The sequence below is a fragment of the Hemiscyllium ocellatum genome, chromosome 7 (genome assembly GCF_020745735.1).
Source record: "Hemiscyllium ocellatum isolate sHemOce1 chromosome 7, sHemOce1.pat.X.cur, whole genome shotgun sequence".
Classification (NCBI taxonomy): Eukaryota; Metazoa; Chordata; class Chondrichthyes; order Orectolobiformes; family Hemiscylliidae; genus Hemiscyllium; species Hemiscyllium ocellatum.
In genome coordinates, this window is record NC_083407.1 from 71,102,699 (window position 1) to 71,124,610 (window position 21,912).

A 21,912-nucleotide genomic window follows, 5' to 3' on the forward strand; every position below is an offset into this window, starting at 1 on the left:
AATGTGCTGTTTATATTTAGAAGCACTGCAAAGGAAAACCTGGAAGAAAAATTTCAAGATCTGGAGATACCAGGGTGTGATGAACGCAAGATATCAGGAAGTGAACTTGGAAGGATGAAAGAAGAAACAGAAAATAAGAAGTTTAGGATGGATCCCAAATCTTGTAGTAATATAGTAGAATAGATTTTCATCAGTGCTTAAGGACACTTAGATGCAGCAAAAAAAATAGGATGGAGAAAGTCATAGAGCATGAAGTAGGATCACAGTTGGCAAGAGGAGGAAATCCACTGGCATTCAGAATAGGAAAAGCAGCAGCAATTGGCACAGGTCAGGAAATTAATGGCACTTATAAGGGAAGCAGCCAGATGCAGCAATGAAATGGAGAAAAAGACCCAGGTGCTCAGATTAGGTTAGGGCAAAAAGTGTTAAATGAAAAATAGTTATGCTAAGAGAGGTGAGGAGGAGCAAAAGAAATATAGGGTACATCACAGGGGACTAAAGGAGTAAAAGTGAATCCTTCTGCTGGTTTTTCAGAAAACTTAATTATCAACCAATAAATGCTCTGTTTTCTATAAATGCTATCCTTTAAGTTGTAAATTACTTTTCTTAGGGAGGAGAACTTCATTATGTTTAGATAGATTTCAGATTACTTACAATGTGGAAACAAGCCTTTTGGCCCAACAAGTTCACATTGACCCTCCGAAGAGCAACCCACCCAGACCCATTCCCCGACATTTACCTAACACTACGGGCAAGTTAGTATGGCGAATTCACCTGACCTGCATATGTTTGTGACTGTGGGAGGAAACTGGAGCACCCAGAGGAAACCCACGCAGACATGGGGAGAATGTGCAAACTCCACACACAGTTGCCAGAGGCAGGAACTGAACCCGGTCTCTGGCACTGTGAGGCAGCAGTGCTAACCACTATGCCGCCGTTTAGCCTCAAGAAAAACGTTAAAGTTTATTTTTTGATGTTAGGTTGTCATTCTAACTGAAGTGATGCCAAGAGTTAGCAACATTTGTACTAAGCATTTCTGTTTCATTGAGTTGCAAGTTAATACAATAAAATTAAGTTTATTGCGCTACTTTAAATTTTTACTCATCCTAAACTACAAAATTATTTTAAACGTGTCATCAGTTAGAATGTTTATTATTTTTGCTCCCCAGAAGCCAGAAACTAGATGTGATTTGCACCAACTCAGACATATAATATCAAAGATTTGGGTTCAAATCCTTAATATGCTCATTAGTAGATACAGTGGAAACTCGATTATCTGAACGAGATGGGCGGGCACTATTTCATTCGGATAATCGATTATTCGGAAAATCGATTAAATGCCTTTCCTCTGGGGCTTGGAGTTTTAAAGTCTGCTCCCCGTCCAGGAAACTGCAACAGCACACAGCACGCGAGACTCCGTCTCCCTCTCGTCACTGGCCCCCACCCCCAACCCCCAACCCAGTCCAACCCTGCCCCACCCCGTCCCACCCTGCCCCCTGCAACCCAGTCCAACTCCCACTTCCCCCCCCGCCCCCAACATAAAGCGCATGAACCCATGGCCACCACCACCGCTTTCCACTCCTAGCCCCTCTCTGGGGCATCCGGTCTGCACACCAAGAAGGCTGCTGCTTCCTCTGTGGGCTAAGTCTCCAAATAGCGTGCGTACACACACACACACACACACACACACACACACCTTTTTACTGCAAATTTTTGACATGTTCCATGTTTGCCCTGTACAGGCAAACATGTTGGAGAGATTATTCCTGGGAAGGTTGTGGGGGGGGTGTGAGAGAGAGAGCGAGAGAGAGAGAGAGCGAGAGCGAGCGAGAGCGAGAGCGAGCGAGAGCGAGAGCGAGCGAGAGAGAGAGAGAGCGAGAGAGAGAGAGAGCGAGAGAGAGAGAGAGCGAGAGAGAGAGAGCGAGAGAGAGCGAGAGAGAGAGAGCGAGAGAGAGCGAGAGAGAGCGAGAGAGAGAGAGGTTAGGGTACACCCCTGTATAGAACTCCAGGGAAAGTGTGGGGAGAGTGAGAGGGCAGGAGGTCAGTCATTTGGAGATGGTGCCTGTTTAATCACTGTAAACAAAAGAAATGATCACTGTTAGAAACATGTCTTGGATGTAATGTTTCTATCGGGACCTCGGGATCTCCTTTGGATAATCCGATTTCCAGATAATTGGTATTTTGGATAATCGAGTTTCCTCTGCATTGACAACATAAGATGAGAACACATAGAAGTGGCCTTTGTTGCTCTGCTTAAATCTGATGGAGCCCAGGAGCATAAAACATTTTGTAGCCAAACAAACTGCCTGGAAGACTGATCATATCTTTCTACAAAAACAATTTACTTAACAGAAACCATCAATTTAATCCACTGGACTTACCATCATGTGGTTAATTTTCTTGGCATTACAGTTCAGATGACTAATGAAGCATGGCTACTTATGTGCACATAATGAACTTGTGGTTACCGCAATTTTACTAATTCCCTCACTGCAACAGACAATGGATCTGACAAATTTAAACATAATTCTGTAACTTCATAAACACTAAAGCTTCACTTGGTTCTAAATCTGCATAAAGTTGAATGTTAAAAAGTAATTGGGAGGTGGAATTTTAGCAAATAGTTGCAGATACTAAGTAGCCAAGGACTCATACTACTCAAAGTTTCCCAGCAGTAAGGGACAAGTGCCAAATATGTAAGTCTTGGCCCAATATATTAGCACTTCACTCCAAAAGCAAGTAAGTCTCTCTTCTGTTTATACAACTCTATTAAAAGAGAGGAAGCATTTATATGAATTTCACATTGTAATCTAATTTGTATGTTTTCAATAAGCTGAAAAGAGTAAAATATAATTAAAAATGTGTTAGGTTAAAAAGAAGTTCAATCTTTATAAAACTTTCCACAATTTGTCAAATATTCAGATATCCAATTTCTTTGCAATGCTTTCTTCAGAAGGTGCTCTTCAGGAGCTATTAGTACTTGAGGGAAATAGCAAGATGTCCTTTGTACCATTGATTATATATTAATGGAAATGAATAAAACTAGAAAAGACTTGAATTGAGTTACATGCATACCTATTAGTTGTGAGGAAACTTTACCTGCAGCATCAGTACAACGGTCTTCACTACATTCCACTGAGATTTCCGGCCATCCACAATAACAGTAAAACCTCTGGCTTTACACTTATCGCTGCAAAAAGCAAAACATCAACTTGAACACTGAAGTCAAACAGAAAAATATCAATATTTGTAGGCCTAGAAAAAAAAAACCATAGGTTATATTCTGAAAGGTTTGCAAGGGCTTCAATATATTTTTTAATTAACCCGTAACATGTGTAACAATTACAAAAATTTCTTGCAAAAACCAATTCTGGAAATTGTTCAAAAACTGCCCAAGAAGAACGCATACACATAAATAAAATTCGAAGAACAAGGCCTGAGTTTTAAACGTACAGAAATAAAAAAGGCTTTCAACTCAACAAGCAATTAGGTACTAGATGCAGCCCATTGATCAATCATAAAATTTAAGGTTCCAAGTTAGTCCTAACAAATCATCTTTATGATCTACCCTTTGTATTTATCTTAAAATGAATTCAACTATTTTACAGGTACAAGTTCTTTAATAGATTTTACCAAATTCTTCAAGCTCATTGAGGTCAGAGATCCAGATTTTTACAGCTCAAAAACATTGTAAAGAAGCATAGAAGACAACTCAACTTGCTGGTAAAATTAACGAGCAACTTCCTCTTACCAATTTATAATTCTATGGCGTTCATCAATAGGCAGATGTCTTGGATTACATCACAGTGCTGTGCAGAGATGAAAAGTGATGGGAGTACAAAGGAATGAGGACAGAACTGGCTGGAGTGGACTGGAAGGAGTTTAGCAGCAAAGACCAGTCAGAAACAATGGCAAATGTTTAAGAAAATCATTCATGGCTCATTAAAAGACATACTTCAGTGAGGGTGTAAGATTCTCGGAAGGGGATAGCCAAATATGGTTATCCAGGTTAGTTAATGGTAGCATCAGATTAAAAAAAAACATACAATGTGACAAAGATTAGCCAGAAACTAGAGGATTGGGAAGTTTTAAAAACAAACAAAAGATAACCAAAAAATAATAAAAAGGTGGGAGAAAATAAACTTTGAGGCAAGTAATATCAACATTGACTGCAAAAGCCTTTTTAAATGCAGGAAAAAGAAGAGATTTGTCAAAGAGAACTTCGAGAATAAAGCTAGGAAAGTAATAATGGGGAACCAGGAAATGGCATAGGAGTTGAATAAATGTTTTGCATTAATCTTCACAGTCAAAGACATTATTAACATTCTAACAATACTAAATAATCAAGGGACAACATTTTGGGAAACAAATGGAGCTAAAGACCAAAATGTCCCCTGGAACTGGAACTGATGGACTGCATCCTAAAATATTAAAGGATATAATTAGAGAAAGATTGGATCATTCCAAAAAGTGGACAGTAAGACAAAGTAAATCAACCTTGCTATCACTGGATTCACAACATAATGAAATTAGAAAATTCAATGACCCTCCAAAATTACCCAATTGCTCCTAAATATTCTTTATGATTAACAGATTCAGAACCAAGTTTATAGTTTAATTAAAAAAACAATTTATTATTAATACTTTATAATTCAGCTTTGATAAAGTTACTGTATAATCTAATTATGATCTATGATTTAAACCCAATCTTCTTTGATTATAACCCCAAACTCACACACAGACTAGATAAAGAGAGGTGCCTTAACATTTCTTATGTCATCTAGTGTCCAATTTCACTTCATAATGCTCCTTAGCACATATTAGAATATTTAATTATATTTGAGGCATAAAATATTTTAAGGTGGGAGTCAAATATCATCTTAAAGAAAGAAAGATGAGTAGCAAGATGAGTTTCATTGTTCAGTTTCAAGGTCGCTGGTTATAGGCAACACCTTATAGCAAATAGTCAGAGAGAATAAGTGACTGACTCTAAGCATGAGTTATTTTGCTGCAAAGATATAGAGGCGGATCCTGCTTCTTTTAGTCTGGAAACCTTCTGCTCTCATACATATCAGCTGTTCACTTGTCCAGGATCAAATCAGAACACTATCATCAAGTTGATGAACTCTGGTATCTACAACTGGTCACAACTGCACTAACCAATCAGCAATCTGTTGCCTACTGAATCTCACTCTGCACATACATGCCCATGTATGCCATCTTATCTCTCTTCTTTCCAAAGCAACAGTGTAAATGCAACTCACAATGAGTTCCAGTAACCTGTCTTCAGAAGTATACAATTCCTTCTCCAGTCCTTGGTTTTAAAACAATCTTTTTCCCATTTCCCACAAGAATCTTACTATACAAACCTGAACAAAAACAAACAAGAAAAATGAATACTTGTTATGATCCACTAGGGAGACTGCACAATAGATCAAGTCCTATTGTTCCCCAAATTATCACAAGTAGTTAAAAGTTTAGAGAAAGTAGCCAAAGTTCCCAATTTACTAGACAACAAACTCAGGTTAAAAGAAGACAATCACCAGGTTTTTGTACGTGACATGAAAATAATGCTATTACAAACTGATTGTCTTTAACGAATGGTAACTAGCATACATGAATTGGAACTTAGAACTCTCTATAGTTTAAACTTCACACTTTTTAAATCCCCTCCTTCACAAACAGATACACAGAGACAGACAAGACATGCATATTAAGGTGGAAAGGGGAAAAGAAAATCTGGGAACCAGTTCACTCACACCAGTCTAGACCTCAGGAGTTGAAGGGATGTTTTCTTCCAATTCCTTTCAGTTCTTTGCTGTTGACTAGTTATTTGCACACCATAAGACCATGAGACCTAGAGCAGAATTAGGCCATTCGGCACTGTCAGTCTGCACTGCCATTCACTCATATCTGATACGTTTCTCAACTCCATTCTCCTGTCTTCTCCATATAACCCTCGAGCCCATTACCAACATGAACCTGTGACACAGCCCCCATGACAATGAGTTCCGCAGATAAACCATGCTCTGAAGAAATTCCTCCCTATCTTAGTTCTAAAGGGGTCTTTACATGCTGAACCTTTGCACTCAAGTCCTAGTCTCTCCTGCTAGTGAAGAATAGAATCATAGAATCCCTGCAGTGTGGAAACAGGCCATTTGGCCCAACATGTCCACAGCAACCCTCTTCATGTCCACTCTATCCAGGCCTCTGAGTATTCTTAATTTTCAATCAATCATTGCCTCTCATTCTTTTAAACTCCATTGAGTGCAGATTCAAAGTCCTCAACCGCTCCTCATATGACATACATTTTATCCCCAGGATAATTCTTGCAAACTTCCTCTGGAACCTCTCCAACACCAGCACATTCTTCCTTACAAGTGGGGACAAAAACTGCTCACAATGTTCTAAGCCTTATACAGCCTCAATAATTTTTTTTTGCTTTTGTATTTTAGCCCTCTAGAATTGAATGGTAACTTTGCATTTGCTTTCTTAATTGCCAACTGAACCTTAAGAAACATGTGAACTAGGTCTCCCACGTCCCTTTTGTGCTTCAGATTTCCTGTTTAAAAACAATTTCAACCTCTATTCTTCCTACCCAAGTTCACAGCCTCACATTTTCCCACACTGTATCCATCAATGCCTCTACAATGTCCTCAGCTATCTGCTTGAGAAATGTAGGTAAGTTCCCAGATGGATGCAATCTGCAGAGCTGGGCACAGTTAAAAAGGTTCACATGAGGTTCTGCTTTTCGACGAGCAACAACAGATAAGCTTCCACATGTTAAGGTTTCCTGATAGAATACTCAGTCAAGAATCTAGCCAACACGTGTGCGATCATAACTCAAGGCTCAAGTCCACAAATTCCTCCATAGTGTGCATGTGGCTTACTTCATGGACAACTGCCTCGTTAGAGCCTCGTTAGCGCAGTAGGTAGCGCGTCAGTCTCATAATCTGAAGGTCGTGAGTTCGATCCTCACACGGGGCACAAGGTTTGGGCGGCACGGTGGCACAGTGGTTAGCACTGCTGCCTCACAGCGCCAGGGACCTGGGTTCAATTCCCGCCTCAGGCGACTGACTGTGTGGAGTTTGCACGTTCTCCCCGTGTCTGTGTGGGTTTCCTCCGGGTGCTCCGGTTTCCTCCCACAGTCCAAAGATGTGCGGGTCAGGTGAATTGGCTATGCTAAATTGCCCGTAGTGTTAGGTAAGGGGTATATGTAGGGGTATGGGTGGGTTGCCGCTTCGGCGGGTCGGTGTGGACTTGTTGGGCCGAAGGGCCTGTTTCCACACTGTAAGTAATCTAAAAAAAACTGTATGCAACAGTTCAAGTGCACACAAGAACTACATACGGGGATTCACAGGATGCATGCCACATTGAGTAAGCTTGACCAGTTGGCAGCACTGTTGTATCAGTGATATTTGCCAATTGTACCAAAGCTGGATTCCCTTCCAGTTATCTGAAGCACCAGCCAAGAGCCGTGGCTGTCTTGGAAGATGATAGTTACATTACTCATCAGCAGTCTGCCCCTGGATCAGAAAGGCCTGGGTTCAAGTTCTACCTGATCCAGAAGGGTATAACAACATTTCTGAACAGGTTGATTAGAAAAATAGGTTAATAAAAAAAAAGTTCTGACCAGCTTAATTACAACAAATTCATAGCCTTATAGCTTGGAGACACAATTCTAACATGAAGTGAGATGAGAGGTCAACAGACAGGGGCTAATGATGAAAGAAATTTGGGATCAGGATAATTGCACATTTCTTTCATTAACACACAATTTTCCACACTATTTTATGCCACACATTTGCTTTAGTTGGCAATTGTGTGTGTCTCTGGACATAAACACAGAAGTATAGTTGAAGTAAAAATTGAGTTTTCTTTGTAACAAAGAATTCAAAAGTCTGCTTTCAATTTAGTTTTAAATTTCAATAGCAAAAACCCATGTACAATTGACAAATATGCAAGAAAGGTTAACAGGACGAATAAGGATAAAATATTGGGTCTCTGATGAATAACACTTATTATCATCAGCCCTTGATTAAACACAAGCAAACCATTTATCACAAGAAAATCCCCACAGTTCAATTCATTTCACAGTGCTCATACTATGAAACTTGCGATAACTTAAAAAATGCATTTCACGAGACATGTGACTTATCACAAAACAATCTCCACGCTCTGACAAAGCAAGCTTATTTGCAATTAGTGACACAAATGTGCAGATTATACAAAAGTTTGTACAAACATAATAGCATTTTCTTTCAAACACAGCTAGAATACATGAAAGAAAAATCACCTTGGAATGCTGAGCAAGTAATCCAAAGTGACACTTAGCTCATCCATGTTTGTTTGCTCTGAACATAATGGGATTGTCAGGATAAGGCCACTTCTTCTGTCTTTGCCACCTAAAAAAGGAAATAGGTTTTGTCAGCAAATTACGATTGTAAATCAATCAGAAAAACATATTATAACCATGGAACAAAAAGTTTTGGAAGCAAGTGTTATAGGTAATTAGATGAATTAAGGGTGTGGTATGCAGTTGTTTGCGGTTCTGGTCACCAACTCTACTGGAATAGGTACAGAGAAGATTCGTCAAGATATTGCCAGGATGGAGCAGTTTAACTATGAAGAGAGGCTGGATAAGCTCAGCTGTTTTCTTTGGCACAAAGAAGGCTGATATGGCCCAAGGAATATAAGATTATTAGCAGCACAGAGGACAGAAAGCAGGTGTCCCTCTTAGGTGAAGGCTCAATATCAAAGGGGGTCACAATTTTAAGGTGAAAGGCAGGTTTAGATGGGGTTTAAGAAAAGTTTTTTTCACCAGAGCATGATGGGAATCTGGAATGCACTGCCTGGTCTGGTGAGAATCTGGAAAGCCAGGAAACCTCACAACCTTTAAAAGTACCGAATAAGCTCTTGAAATGTCATAGTCGCTATAAGTCAAGCGCTGGAAAGCATAAGACCACAAGAAACAGGAACTGGAGTGAGCCTGCACCACCATTCAGTAGAACCACAGCTGATCTGATATTCATGTCCACACATATTCTCTTTTTGTTTCTAAACTTATCACTTTATCTTGAAGATTAATATCTCCCTTTATAGAAATACTTCCACTGGGAATGGAGTTGCTCTAAATTTATCCCATTTTATCAAATTATAAACAAATTCTCCACCAGAACAAACAAATATTTTCAATCAGCACACGGTAGCATATTCTATCAATGTGTAATCAACTTAGTGCCTTTGGTGTAATGAAATGTTCCAGGGTGCTTCACATAAGCATTACTGCGAGCTTGCCAATTGGATACAAAACTTTACAGCAGCGGACAGAAGGTGGTTGTAGAGGGTTGTTTTTGGACTGGAGGCCTGTGGTCAGCAGGATTGCACAGAGATTGGTACTGAGTTCACATTTGATTGTCATTTATATAAATAATTTGGATGAGAATACAGGAGGTATGGTTAGCAAGTATGCAGATGACACCAAAATTAATGGTAATGTATAGCTGACAAGTGAAGAAGGTTATTTGAGATTAGAAAGAGATCTTTATCAACTGTGTCAACGGGCTGAAGAGTGGCAGATGGAGTTTAACTTGGATGAATGCAAGGTATTGCATTGTGATACAACAAACAAGGGCAGGACTTATATAACTAATGGTAGGGCTCTTGGTAGTGTTATAGAACAAAGAGTCCTAGGGGGTTCAGGTATATAATTCTTTGAAGTTTGCATCACAGGGTGGTTAAGAAGATATTTAGCATGCTTGCCTTCACTGCTCAGACCTTTCAATATTGAGTTGGTATGTCATATTGAAATTGTACAAGACATTGGTGAGACTCTTCTGGAGTACTGTGTTGCAGTTCTGGTCACCCTGTTAATGGAAGATTGTTATCAAACTGGAGAGGGTTCAGTAAAGGTTTACCAGGATGTTGCCAGGAAAGGAGGGTCTGAGTTTAAAAAGAAGTGAAAAGGCTGGTACTTGTTTCACTGGAGCATAGGAGGTTTAGGGGCGATCTTGTAGAGGTTTATAAAATCATTAAGGGCATAGACAAGGTAAAGGGCAAAGTTCTTGGCCCCAAGGTGGGGGAGTTCAAAACTAGGGGGCATGTTTTAAGGTGAGAAGAGAAAGATTGAAAAAAGATGGACCACATTTTTGCACAGAAAGTGGTTCATATATGAAATGAACTGCCGAAGGAAGTGGTGGATGCAGGTACAGTTGCAATGTTTAAAAGACACTTGGGATAAGTACACGAATAGGAAAGATTTGGAGGGATTTCGGCCAAATGCAGGCAGCTGTTATTAGTTCAATTTGGGAACTCGGTCGACATGGCACTGACCTAGGCATCCGAAACAAGTGTAAACACAATCATGTCGACACTGTGATGTGTTCCTTCCTAATTTGTGGGCTTGTGCCAAAATTGAGACAGTTATCCCAAAGACTAGTTAAGCATCAGCCTGTCACAGTCATACTCTCAGAATCATAACTTGCATACAATGTCTCAGACACTACCACTGCCATTTCCCAAACCTAGGCATATCCTGTCCCACTGGCTGGTCAGACTCATTAGAAACAATACTCCAGTATGCAAATGTTTACATGGAAAATTGGTCCGAGGCACAAAAAGCAGGAAAAATCCAAAAGGGTCAAACCACCAGCCAATCAGCCTACTCTCCATTGTCAGCAGAGGGATGGAAGGGATCCATCAATATATCAGGTTGAACATACAAAAGGAATAATCTGCTGACATTTAATTTAGATTCCACCAAGGGTACTTGGCTCCTGACCTCATTGTAGCTTGGTCCAAAAGTGGACAAAAGGTGCTGAGAATCAGTGAGTGACTGTCTTGGGAATCAAAAAGGTGCATGTAACCACATGTGGCATCAAGAGGCCTCAGCAAAACTTGAGTCAACGGGAATCAGGGTAAAAGCCTCTACGAGACAGTCACACTGCACAAAGGAAGGTGGCAATGTTTGTTGGAGGTCCAGCATGTCAGCCCGAGGCCATCACTGCAGGAATTCCTCAAAATAGGTCCAACCATCTTCATCTGCTTTATCGCTGACCTTCTTTCCATCATAAGGTCAGAAGGGCGGCACGGTGGCACAGTGGTTAGCACTGCTGCCTCACAGCACCAGGGACCTGGGTTCAATTCCCGCCTCAGGTGACTGACTGTGTGGAGTTTGCACATTCTCCCCGTGTCTGCGTGGGTTTCCTCCGGGTGCTCCGGTTTCCTCCCACAGTCACAAAGATGTGCGGGGTCAGGTGAATTGGCCATGCTAAATTGCCCGTAGTGTTAGGTAAGGGGTAAATGTAGGGGTATGGGTGGGTTGCGCTTCGGCGGGTCGGTGTGGACTTGTTGGGCCGAAGGGCCTGTTTCCACACTGTAAGTAATCTAATGTGTAGATGCTCAATGATAATTGCACGACGTTCAGCATCTCTGCTGTACTTCAGATAGAAAAGGTTCATAGGTACCAGGACCCGGGCAACTGCAGGCTCAGGTTACAGGAAGTAAGAGTTTACACAGCACAGAAAAGGGCTTTTTAAACCATCATGTCTGGGCTGGTTATCAACCATCTATCTATTCTAATCACACTTTCTACCACTTGGCCCACAACCTAGTATGCTATGGCATTTCAAGCACACACAGAGACAGAGACATTGAGTCATACAGCATGTAAACAAATAATTTGGTCCAACCATTCCACGCCGAACATAATCCCGAAGTAAACTAGTCCCACCTGCCTGCTCCTGGCCCATATCCTTCAAAACCATTCCTATCCGTCTACCAATCCAAATGTCTTTTAAATGCTGCAATTTTACCTACACCCACCACTTCCTCAGGACATTCATACCACACATGAACCATCCTGATAAGTGAAGTGTACAGATAAGGTTGATAAGTGACAAGTCACTGCGCCACACAAGTACCAGTCAATGATTGTCTCCAATGAGAGAATCTAACTATCACTCCTCGACATTCAATGATATAGAGTCATAGAGATGTACAGCATGGAAACAGACCCTTCGGTCCAATTCGTCCATGCCGACCAGATATCTCAACCCAATCTAGTCCCACCTGCCAGCACCTGGCCCATTTCCCTCCAAATCCTTCCTATTCATATACCCATCCAAATGCCTCTTAAATATTGCAATTGTACCAGCCTCCACCACATCCTCTGGCAGCTCATTCCATGCATGTACCACACTGCATGAAAAAGTTGCCCCTTAGGTCTCTTTTATATCTTTCCCCTCTCACCCTAAACTTATGCCCTCGAGTTCTGGACTCCCTGACCCCACGGAAAAGAATTTGTCTATTTACCCTATCCATGCCCCTCATAATTTTGTAAACCTCTATAAAGGTCACCCCTCAGCCTCCGACACTCCAGGGAAAACAGCCCCAGCCTGTTCAGCCTCTCTCTATAACTCAAATCCTCCAACTTGGCAACATCCTCGTAGATCTTTTCTGAACCCTTTCATGATTCACAACATCTTCCCGATAGGAAGGAGACCAGAATTGCACGCAATATTCCAACAGTGGCCTAACCAATGTCCTGTACAGCCGCATCATGAGCTCCCAACTCCTGCACTCAATACTCTGACCAATAAAGGAAAGCATACCAAACGCCTTCTTCACTATCCTATCTACCTGTGACTCCACTTTCAAGGAGCTATGAACCTGCACTCCAAGGTCTCTTTGTTCAGCAACACTCCCTAGGACCTTACCATTAAGTGTATAAGTCCTGCTAAGATTTGCTTTCCCAAAATGCAGCACCTCACATCTATCTGAATTAAACTCCATCTGTCATTTCCCAGCCCATTGGCCCATCTGGTCAAGATCCTGTTGTAATCTGAGGTAACCCTCTACGCTGTCCACTACACCTTCAATTTTGGTGTTACCTGCAAACTTACTAACTGTACCTCTTATGCTCGCATCCAAATCATTTATGTAAATGACAAAAAGTAGAGGACCCAGTACCGATCCTTGTGGCACTCCACTGGTCACAGGCCTCCAGTCTGAAAAACAACCCTCCACCACCACCTTTTGTCTTCTACCTTTGAGCCAGTTCTGTATCCAAATGGCTAGTTCTCCCTGTATTCCGTGAAATCTAACCTTGCTAATCAGTCTCCCATGGGGAAGGAATCTTGTCGAACGCCTTACTGAAGTCCGTATAAAACACATCTACTGCTCTGCCCTGATCAATCTTCTTTGTTACTTCTTCAAGAAACTCAACCAAGTTTGTGAGACATGATTTCCCACGCACAAAGCCATGTTGACCATCCCTAATCAGTCCTTGCCTTTCCAAATACATGTACATCCTGTCCCTCAAGATTCCCTCCAACAACTTGCCCATCACTGTGGTTAGGCTCACCTGCCTATAGTTCCCTGGCTTGTCCTTACCGCCCATCTTAAACAGTTGCACCACACTTGCCAATCTCCAGTCTTCTGGCACCTCACCTGTGACTATCGATGATACAACTATCTCAGCAAGAGGCCCAGCAATCACTTCTCTAGCTTCCCACAGAGTTCTCGGGTACACCTGATCAGGTCCTGGGGATTTATCCACTTTTAACCATTTCAAGACACCCAGCACTTCCTCCTGTGTAATCTGGACATTTTGCAAGATGTCACCATCTATTTCCCTACAGTCTGTATCTTCCAGATCCTTTTCCACAGTAAATACTGATGCAAAATACTCATTTAGTATCAATAAATATACCACTAGTATTATTCTGAAGTCTACGATTGATTAGAAACAGAACTTATCAGTCATATAAATTCTGTGGCTACAAGAGCAGGTCAAAAGCTGAGAATACTATGGTAACTCACCTCCTGTGCCTCCAGTGCCTGTCCACTATCTACAAAGCAGAAGCCTGGAGAATGTTCCATCTCACTCCTCCTGCCTAGATGAATGCAGCTCCAAAAATGCTCAAGAGGCTTGACACCATCGAAGACAAAGTAGTTCACTTAATTAGCATCAACATGCATTCCCTTCACCACTGATGCATAATGACAATGGTGTGGACCATCTGCAAGATGTTCTGCAATAGCTCAGCAATGCTGCTAAAATGCAGCTACCAACCTGTGACCTATACAACCTAAAAGGGCATAAGCAGCAGATACCGTCAGAACACAGATACCTGCAAGTTCTCCTCCAAATTGCATACCATTCTGACTTGAAACTATATCAAGTTAGACCCCATCTACCACCACTGAGAAAAGGAACAGGAAGTGACTTCACCACAGGAAATAACATCACCAAACCAAAGAAACCCAGATATAGAAACAGAAAGCAGGAATTTTCAGCATTGGTTCGCCTGAGGCCCACTGAAGAGGTTACCTAGTAGGGTAACGAAACGTCTGAAAATGAACCATCCAGCTCAGTGAGCAAACCTACATTCAGAAACCAAAATGACAGGAAATTCACCCAGGGAATTTTATGCCCAACAAAACCTGCAATTGACCAGCAGGGGGTCCATAAAATTCTGCTTTTGAATTTCACAGGACCAAAAAGCACAAAAGAAGTACGCCATTCGGCCCACCAAGTTTGCTGCACCATTCAATGAGAACGTAGTTGATTGTATTATCCTCATCTGCATTTTCCTACCTGTTCCCTATAATCCTCAACTCCATTCCTGATTAAAACCACATCCGTCTCAGCCTTGACTGTACATAACAACCCAGTTTCTCCAGCTTTTTCTGTTCAGGAATTCCATAGATTCATTACCCTCAGAAGAAATTCCACCTCATCAGAGTTAAATGGATAACCCCTTGAGATTATGCCTTCCCACCTCGGGAGTCATACCTCCATTTTGACAGAATGGCGAGGAGAGAAGATGAGGTTAAGCGAGGGTTGCCGGGAAGGTAAGGGCTTAATTTATATTTGGGCAGTGGCTAAACCAGAGATATTATACGTGGAGTATCTCCCTCCTGCCCCCCTCCTCTAACCAGAAGAAAAAGACTCTGTAAGGTAGGGTTTTTATTTTTTCTTTATCTTTCTTTTTCATATATTTAAGCGCCTCGTTTGGTTTTAGTTCGTTCGTATAATGTTAAGCTTACAATGGCAGGGGACCTCAGACCTGTAGCATGTGCCTCTTGCTTGATGTGGGAGCTCAGGAATGAGTCTGACATTCCTGACTCTTACACTTGCAAGAAGTGTGTCCAGCTGCAGCTCTTGTTTGACTACATGATGACTTTGGAGCTGCAGATGGACTCACTGTGGAGCATCCGCGATGCTGAGGAGGTCATGGATAGCTCGTTTCGTGAACTGGTCACACTGCAAGTTAGAATTGCTGAGTGAGATAATGAATGGATGACCAAAACACAGAACAAGAGTAGGAAGGCAGTGCGGGTGTCCCCTGCGGTCATCTCCCTCCAAAACAGGTATACCGCTTTGGATACTGCGGGGGGAAGATGGCTCACCAGGAGAGGGCATCAGTTGTCAAGATCATGGCACTGTGGTGGGCACTGCTGTTCAGAAGGGCGGGAAAAAGACCCGTAGAGCCATAGTCATAGGGGATTCTATTGTAAGGGGAGTAGATAGATCGTTCTATGGCCGAAAACAGGACTCCCGGATGGTATGCTGCCTCCCAGGTGCTCGGGTCAGGGATGTCACCGATCGGCTGCAGAGCATTCTAAAAGGGGATGGTGAATAGCCAATTGTCTTAATGCATATAAGCACCAATGATAAGTAGAAAATGAGATGAGGTCCTGAAAGAAGAATTCAGGGAGCTAGGAGAGAAGTTAAAGAGGAGGACCTCAAAGGTAGTGATCATGGGATTACTACCATTGCCACATGCTAGCCAGCGTAGAAATGAAAAATAAGCAGGATGAATACGTGGCTTGAGGGGTGGTGTAGGAGGGAGGGGTTCAGATTTGTTGGACATTGGGATCGGTTCTGGGGAAGGTGGGGCTTTTACAAAATGGACGGTCTACATCTGAACCGGACCGGAACCAATGTCCTTGGGGGAGTTTTTGCTACTGATGTTGGGGAGGTTTTAAACTAATGTGGCAGGGGTCTGGGAATCAGAAGAGAAAACAAGTAGGCAGCGAGGTGGAGACTGGTGACTGCAAAAATCATGAAGATAGCATTAATAAAGGAAAGAGTAGGCAGAGAGCAGATGAACGCAAAAGAACTGGTGGCCTGAAATGCATCTACTTTAATGCAAGGAGGATAGTGTGTAAGACAGATGAACTTGGGCTTGGATTGGTGCCTGGGAGTATGACGTTGCAATCACAGAGACTTGGTTGAAGAAAGGGCATGATGATTGGCAACTAAATGTTCCAGGACATAGACACTTCAGACAGGACAAGGAGGGAAGTAAAAGGGGGGTGGAGTTGCATTGCTGGTCAGGGATGATATCACAGCTGTGCTAAAGGAGGACACTATGGAGGTCTTCGGTAGTGAGGCATTATGGGTGGAACTAAGAAATAAGAACGGTGCAGTTACATTGTTTGGCTATATTACAGGCCTCCCAACAGTGAGCATGAGGTGGAAGAACAAATAGGTAAACAGATTATGGAAAGATGTAGAGGGAAGACACAAGCAATCTCCCAGATGTAATCGTGGCTGAAGGACCTGAACTGAAGGGAATTTATATTAGGCAGGAAATGGTGTTGGAGAGACTCTTAGGTCTGAAGGCTGATAAGTCCCCGGGACCTGATGGTCTGCATCCCAGGGTACTGAAGGAGGTGGCTCTAGAAATCGTGGATGCACTGGTGATTATTTTCCATGTTCTATAGATTCAGGATCAGTTCCTGAGGATTGGAGGGTGGCTAATGTTGTCCCACCTTTAAGAAAGGAGGGAGAGAGAAAACAGAGAATTATAGACCAGTTAGTCTGACCTCAGTGGTGGGAGAAATGCTGGAGTCAATTATAAAGGACAAAATTACGACATCTAGATAGCAGTAACAGGATAGGTCAGAGTCAGCATGGATTTATGAAGGGGAAATCATGCTTGACTAATCTTCTGGAAATTTTTGAGGATGTAACTCTGAAGATGGACAAGGGAGATCCAGTGGATGTTGTATACCTGGACTTTCAGAAAGCCTTTGATAAAGTCCCACATAGGAGGTTAGTGAGCAAAATTAGGGCACATGGTATTCGGGGCAAAATACTGACATGGATTGAAAATTGGTAGGCTGACAGGAAACAAAGAGTAGTGATAAACGGTTTCCTTTCGGAATGGCAAGCGATGACCAATGGTGTGCTGCAGGGATCAGTGCTGGGAACGCAGCTTTTTACAATGTACATTAATGATATATATGAAGGTATTAATATTAGCAAATTTGCTGATGACACAAAGCTGGGTGGCAGGGTTAAATGTGAGGAGGAAGTTAGGAGAATACAGGGTGACCTGGACAGGCTAGGTGAGTGGATGGATGCAAGGCAGATGCAGTTTAATGTGGATAAATGTGTGGTTATCCACTTTGGTGGCAAGAACAGGAAGGCAGATTACTACCTAAATGGAGTCAAGTTAGGTAAAGCGGCAGTACAACGAGATCTAGGTGTTCTTATACATCAGTCAATGAAAGCAAGCATGCAAGTACAGCAGGCAGTGAAGAAAGCTGCTGGCCTTCATAACAAAAGGAATTGAGTATAGAAGGAAAGAGGTCCTTCTGCAGCTGTACAGGGCCCTGTTGAGACCACACCTGGAATATTGTGCGCAATTTTGGTCTCGAAATTTGTGAAAAGACATTCTGGCTATTGAGGGAGTGCAGCGTAGGTTCACAAGGTCAATTCCCCGAATGACAGGACTATCTTATGCTGAAAGATTGGAGCGGCTGGGCTTGTATACGCTTGAGTTTAGAAGGCTGAGAGGGGATCTGATTGAGACTTATAAGACTTTTAAAGGATTGGACACTCTGGAGGCAGGAAGCATGTTTTCGCTGATGGGTGAGTCCCGAACCAGATGACACAGTTTAAAAATAACGGGTAGGCCACTTAGAACAGACTTGAGGAGAAAGTTCTTCACCAAGATAGTGGTGGGTATATGGAATGCTCTGCCCCAGAAGGCTATGGAGGCCAAGTCTCTGGATACTTTCAAGAAAGAGTTGGATAGAGCTATGAAGGATAGTGGAATCAAGGGTTATGGGGATAAGGCAGGAACAGGATACTGATTGAGGATGATCAGCCATGATCATAATGAATGGTGGTGCTGGCTCGAAGGGCAGAATGGCCTACTCCTGCACCTATTGTCTATTGTCAATAGGGTAGTGGTGATGGGAGATTTTAATTTTCCCAACATTGACTGGGATACACTTAGCGTCAGAGGTCTGGATGGGGTAGAATTTGTAAGAAGCACTTAGGAGAGTTTTCTAGAGCAGTATGTCATTAGTCCAACTAGGGAAGGGGCCATATTGGACCTGGTATTGGGGAATGAGCCAGGACAGGTGGTAGAAGTTGCGTTGGGGGATCTTTTGGAAACAGTGACCACAATTCTGTAAGTTTTAGAATACTCGTAGATAAAGATGAGAATGGTCCTAAGGGAAGAGTATTATAATTGGCCTTGGCCCAGTTTATCAAAATTAGGCAGGAGCTCGGAAATATGCATTGGACGCGGCTATTTGAAGAGAAGTCCACATTTAATATGTGGCAGGCTTTCAAAGATAGGTTAATGGTAGTGCAAGATAGGCATGTCCCATTGAAGGCAAAGGATAGGAAGGGCAAGATTTGTGAACCGTTGATGACAGAAGCAATTGTACGACTAGCCAAGAGGAAAAAGGAAGCGTACATAAGGCAGCTAAGAACAGAACGGGCCCTGACAGATATCTTTGTGACATCCTTAAATGAGGTGAGGTGCCGGAAGACTGGAAGGTTGCTCATGTTGTCCCCCTATACAAGAATGGTAATAGGGATATTCCGGGTAACTACAGACCAGTGAGTCTGAAGACGGTGGTGGAAGTTGCTGGAGAGGGTACTGAGGGATAGGATCTATTTATATTTCGAAAAGAATGGGTTTATCAGTGATAGGCAACATGGTTTTGTGTGGGGAAGATCACGCCTTACCAACTTAATAGAGTTCTTTGAGAAAGTGGTCAAGTTGATAGATGAAGGAAGGGCAGTTGATGTCATATACATGGACTTTAGTAAGGCAGTTGATAAGGTTCCCCACGGTAGACTAATGGAGAAAGTGAGTCACATGGTGTGCAGGGTGTTCTTGCTAGATGGATAAAGAACTGGTTGAGCAACAGGAGACAGACAGTAATAGTTGAAGGGGTTTCTCGAAATGTAGAAAGGTGACCAGTGGTGTTCCACAGGGGTCAGTGTTGGAGCCACTATTGTTGGTGATATCCATAAGTGATCTGGAAGAGGGCACTGTTGGTATGATCAGCAAGTTTGCAGATGACATGAAGATTGGTGGAGTAGCAGAAAGCATAAGGGACTGTCAAAGAATACAGGAGGATATAGATAGGCTGGAGAGTTGGGTGGAAAAATAGCAGATGGCTTTCAATCCAGACAAATATGAAGTGATGCATTTAGGCAATTTGCTCTAATTCTAGAGTGAATTATACAATGAAAGGAAGAGCCTTGGGAAAAGTTGATGGGCAGAAAGATCTGAGAGTGCAAGTCCATTGTACCCTGAAGGTTGCTGCACAGCTGGAGACAGTGGTCAAGAAGGCATATCGTATGCTTGCCTTCATTGGATGGGACATTGAGTATAAGAGCTGGCAAGTTATGTTAAAATTGTACAAGACATTGGTTAGGCCGCATTTAGAATACCGTGTATAGTTCTGGTCGCCACATTACCGAAGGATGTAGACGTTTTGGAAAGGGTGCAGAGAAGGTTAACAAGGATGTTGCCTGGTATGGAAGGTGCTAGCTATGAAGAGAGGTTGAGTAGGTTAGGTTTGTTTTCATTAGAAAAAAGGAGTGTGGGGGGGTGGACCTGATTAAGGTTTACAAAATCATGACGGGTATAGACAGAGTGGATAGAGACAAGCTTTTTCCCCGGGTGAAGGATTCAATAATGAGAGGTCACACTTTCAAGGTAGAGGTGGAAAGTTTAAGGGGGATACATGCGGCAAGTACTTCACACAGAGGGTGGTGGGCATCTGAAACACATTGCCAGTAGAGGTGGTAGGGGCTCAGTGGTTAGCACTGCTGCCTCACAGCGCCACAGACCTGGGTTCAATTCCCACCTCAGGCAACTGTCTGTGTGGAGTTTGCACATTCTCCCAGTGTCTGCATGGGTTTTCTCCGGGTGCTCCGGTTTCCTCCCACAGTCCAAAAATGTGCAGGTTAGGTGAATTGGCCATGCTAAATTGCCCGTAGTGTTAGGTGAAGGGGTAAATGTAGGGGAATAGGTCTGGGTGGGTTGCGCTTTGGTGGGTCAGTGTGGATTTGTTGGGCCGAAGAGCCTGTTTCCTCACTAAGTAATTTAAATCTAAATCTAAAACATTCGTTTAAGATGCATGAATAGGTGGGGAGCAGAGGGATACAAATGCTTAGGAATTGGGCGACAGGTTTAGACAGTGGACTTGGATCAGCTCAGGCTTGGGGGGGCTGAAGGGCCTGTTCTTGGGCTGTAAATTTTCTTTGTTCTTTAGACAACCTCTCAGCATCTACCTTGTCAAGCCCCCTAAGAATCTTATATATTTCAATATAAATGTCACCCATTCTTCTAAACTCCAGTGAGTTCAGACCCAATTTAAGAGGCCTCTCATAAGAAAATCCTTCTGTGCCCAGGATGAACCTAGTGAACTTCCTCTTTCCTGAGATAAGGGAACCAAAACTTTGCACAGTATTGTAGCTATGGTCTAACTATTGCTTTGCAGTTTTAACAAGGCTGCTCTACTTTTATATTCCATTCCCTTTTGAAGTAAAGGACAACATTCCATTTGCCTTTCTTCTTAACAGCTAAATTTGGACGCTAACTTTTTGTGATTTACATATGAGCCCCAAAACCCCGTGTGCTGCAGTCTTTATATTTCATTTAAATAACACGCAGCTCCTCTATTCGTCTGAAGTGCACAACCTCAGATTTTCCAATATTATTTTCCACCTGACAAGATTTAGTCCACTCACTTAACCTATCTATATCCCTCGGTAGATCATCTGTGTCATCTTCACTATTTGCCTTCCCCCCCGCTATGTGTTTTGCCTGCAAACTTGCCACGGGTACATTCACTTACCTCATCCATACACACATACACATAAAGTCATGACCCGAGCACTGATCCCTCTGGTACTCCATGAATTTAAGGTTACCATCTTGAAAATTCCCCCTTTTACTTCAATTATAGAGTTATAGAATCATAAAATCACTACAGTGTGAAAGTAGTCCGTGTGGCTCATTGAGTCCACACTGACTCTCCAAACAGCATCCCACCCAGACCCCATCCCTGTATTCTTGCATTTCCCATGGCTAAATCACCTCACCTGCACATCCCTAGAAACTAATGGCAATTTAGCATGACCAATCCACCTAACCTACACATCTTTGGACTATGGGGGGAAACCAGAGCATCTGGAGCAAACCCACACATTCACAGGAAGAATGTGCAAAATCCACACAGACGGTTACCAAGGGTAGAATTAAGCCCAAGGTCCTTCGCACTGTGAGGCAGCAGTGCTAACCACCATGTCGCCCCCATGTATCATAGAGTCATACAGCAAAGAAAAAGACCCTTCAATCCAACCAGTTACTCTATCCATGCTAATGTACTTACCCCAAGACCATGGGTTCTTATTTTATTCAGTAGGCTCGTGTGTGGCAGAGAGAGAACATTTACTACATTAGTTAACAGGAGGGACAAAACAGAATGTTGTGTCATCAGCATTTTGTGAAAATAGGATCAAGGGAATAGGGCATGAGGAGACAAGAGTAAAATGACAGAAAGATAATAAAAAACAAAATCAGGGCTAGGATAGGGAACAGCATTAAATAAAGTTAGGCAGGTCAGCTAGTGGAAGTGATG

General features: G+C 42.5%; 1 protein-coding gene and 1 non-coding gene across 6 annotated transcripts in view; one reads left to right on the forward strand and one right to left on the reverse strand.

The window, feature by feature from the left end:
• sestd1 (SEC14 and spectrin domains 1) overlaps positions 1 to 21,912 on the reverse strand; it is a 131,693-nt gene that overhangs the window by 81,479 nt on the left and 28,302 nt on the right. For all 5 annotated transcript variants that reach the window (XM_060827962.1, XM_060827961.1, XM_060827964.1 and 2 more), the window contains 2 exons: positions 8,297 to 8,405; positions 3,100 to 3,190 (listed from right to left, as the gene is read on the reverse strand). In XM_060827962.1, coding sequence (XP_060683945.1) covers positions 3,100 to 3,190; positions 8,297 to 8,405 — 200 coding nt within the window. The remainder of the gene's footprint in view (positions 1 to 3,099; positions 3,191 to 8,296; positions 8,406 to 21,912) is intronic.
• Positions 6,915 to 6,987, forward strand: trnam-cau (transfer RNA methionine (anticodon CAU)). The gene has a single exon. It is a non-coding gene; the product is annotated as a tRNA-Met (tRNA).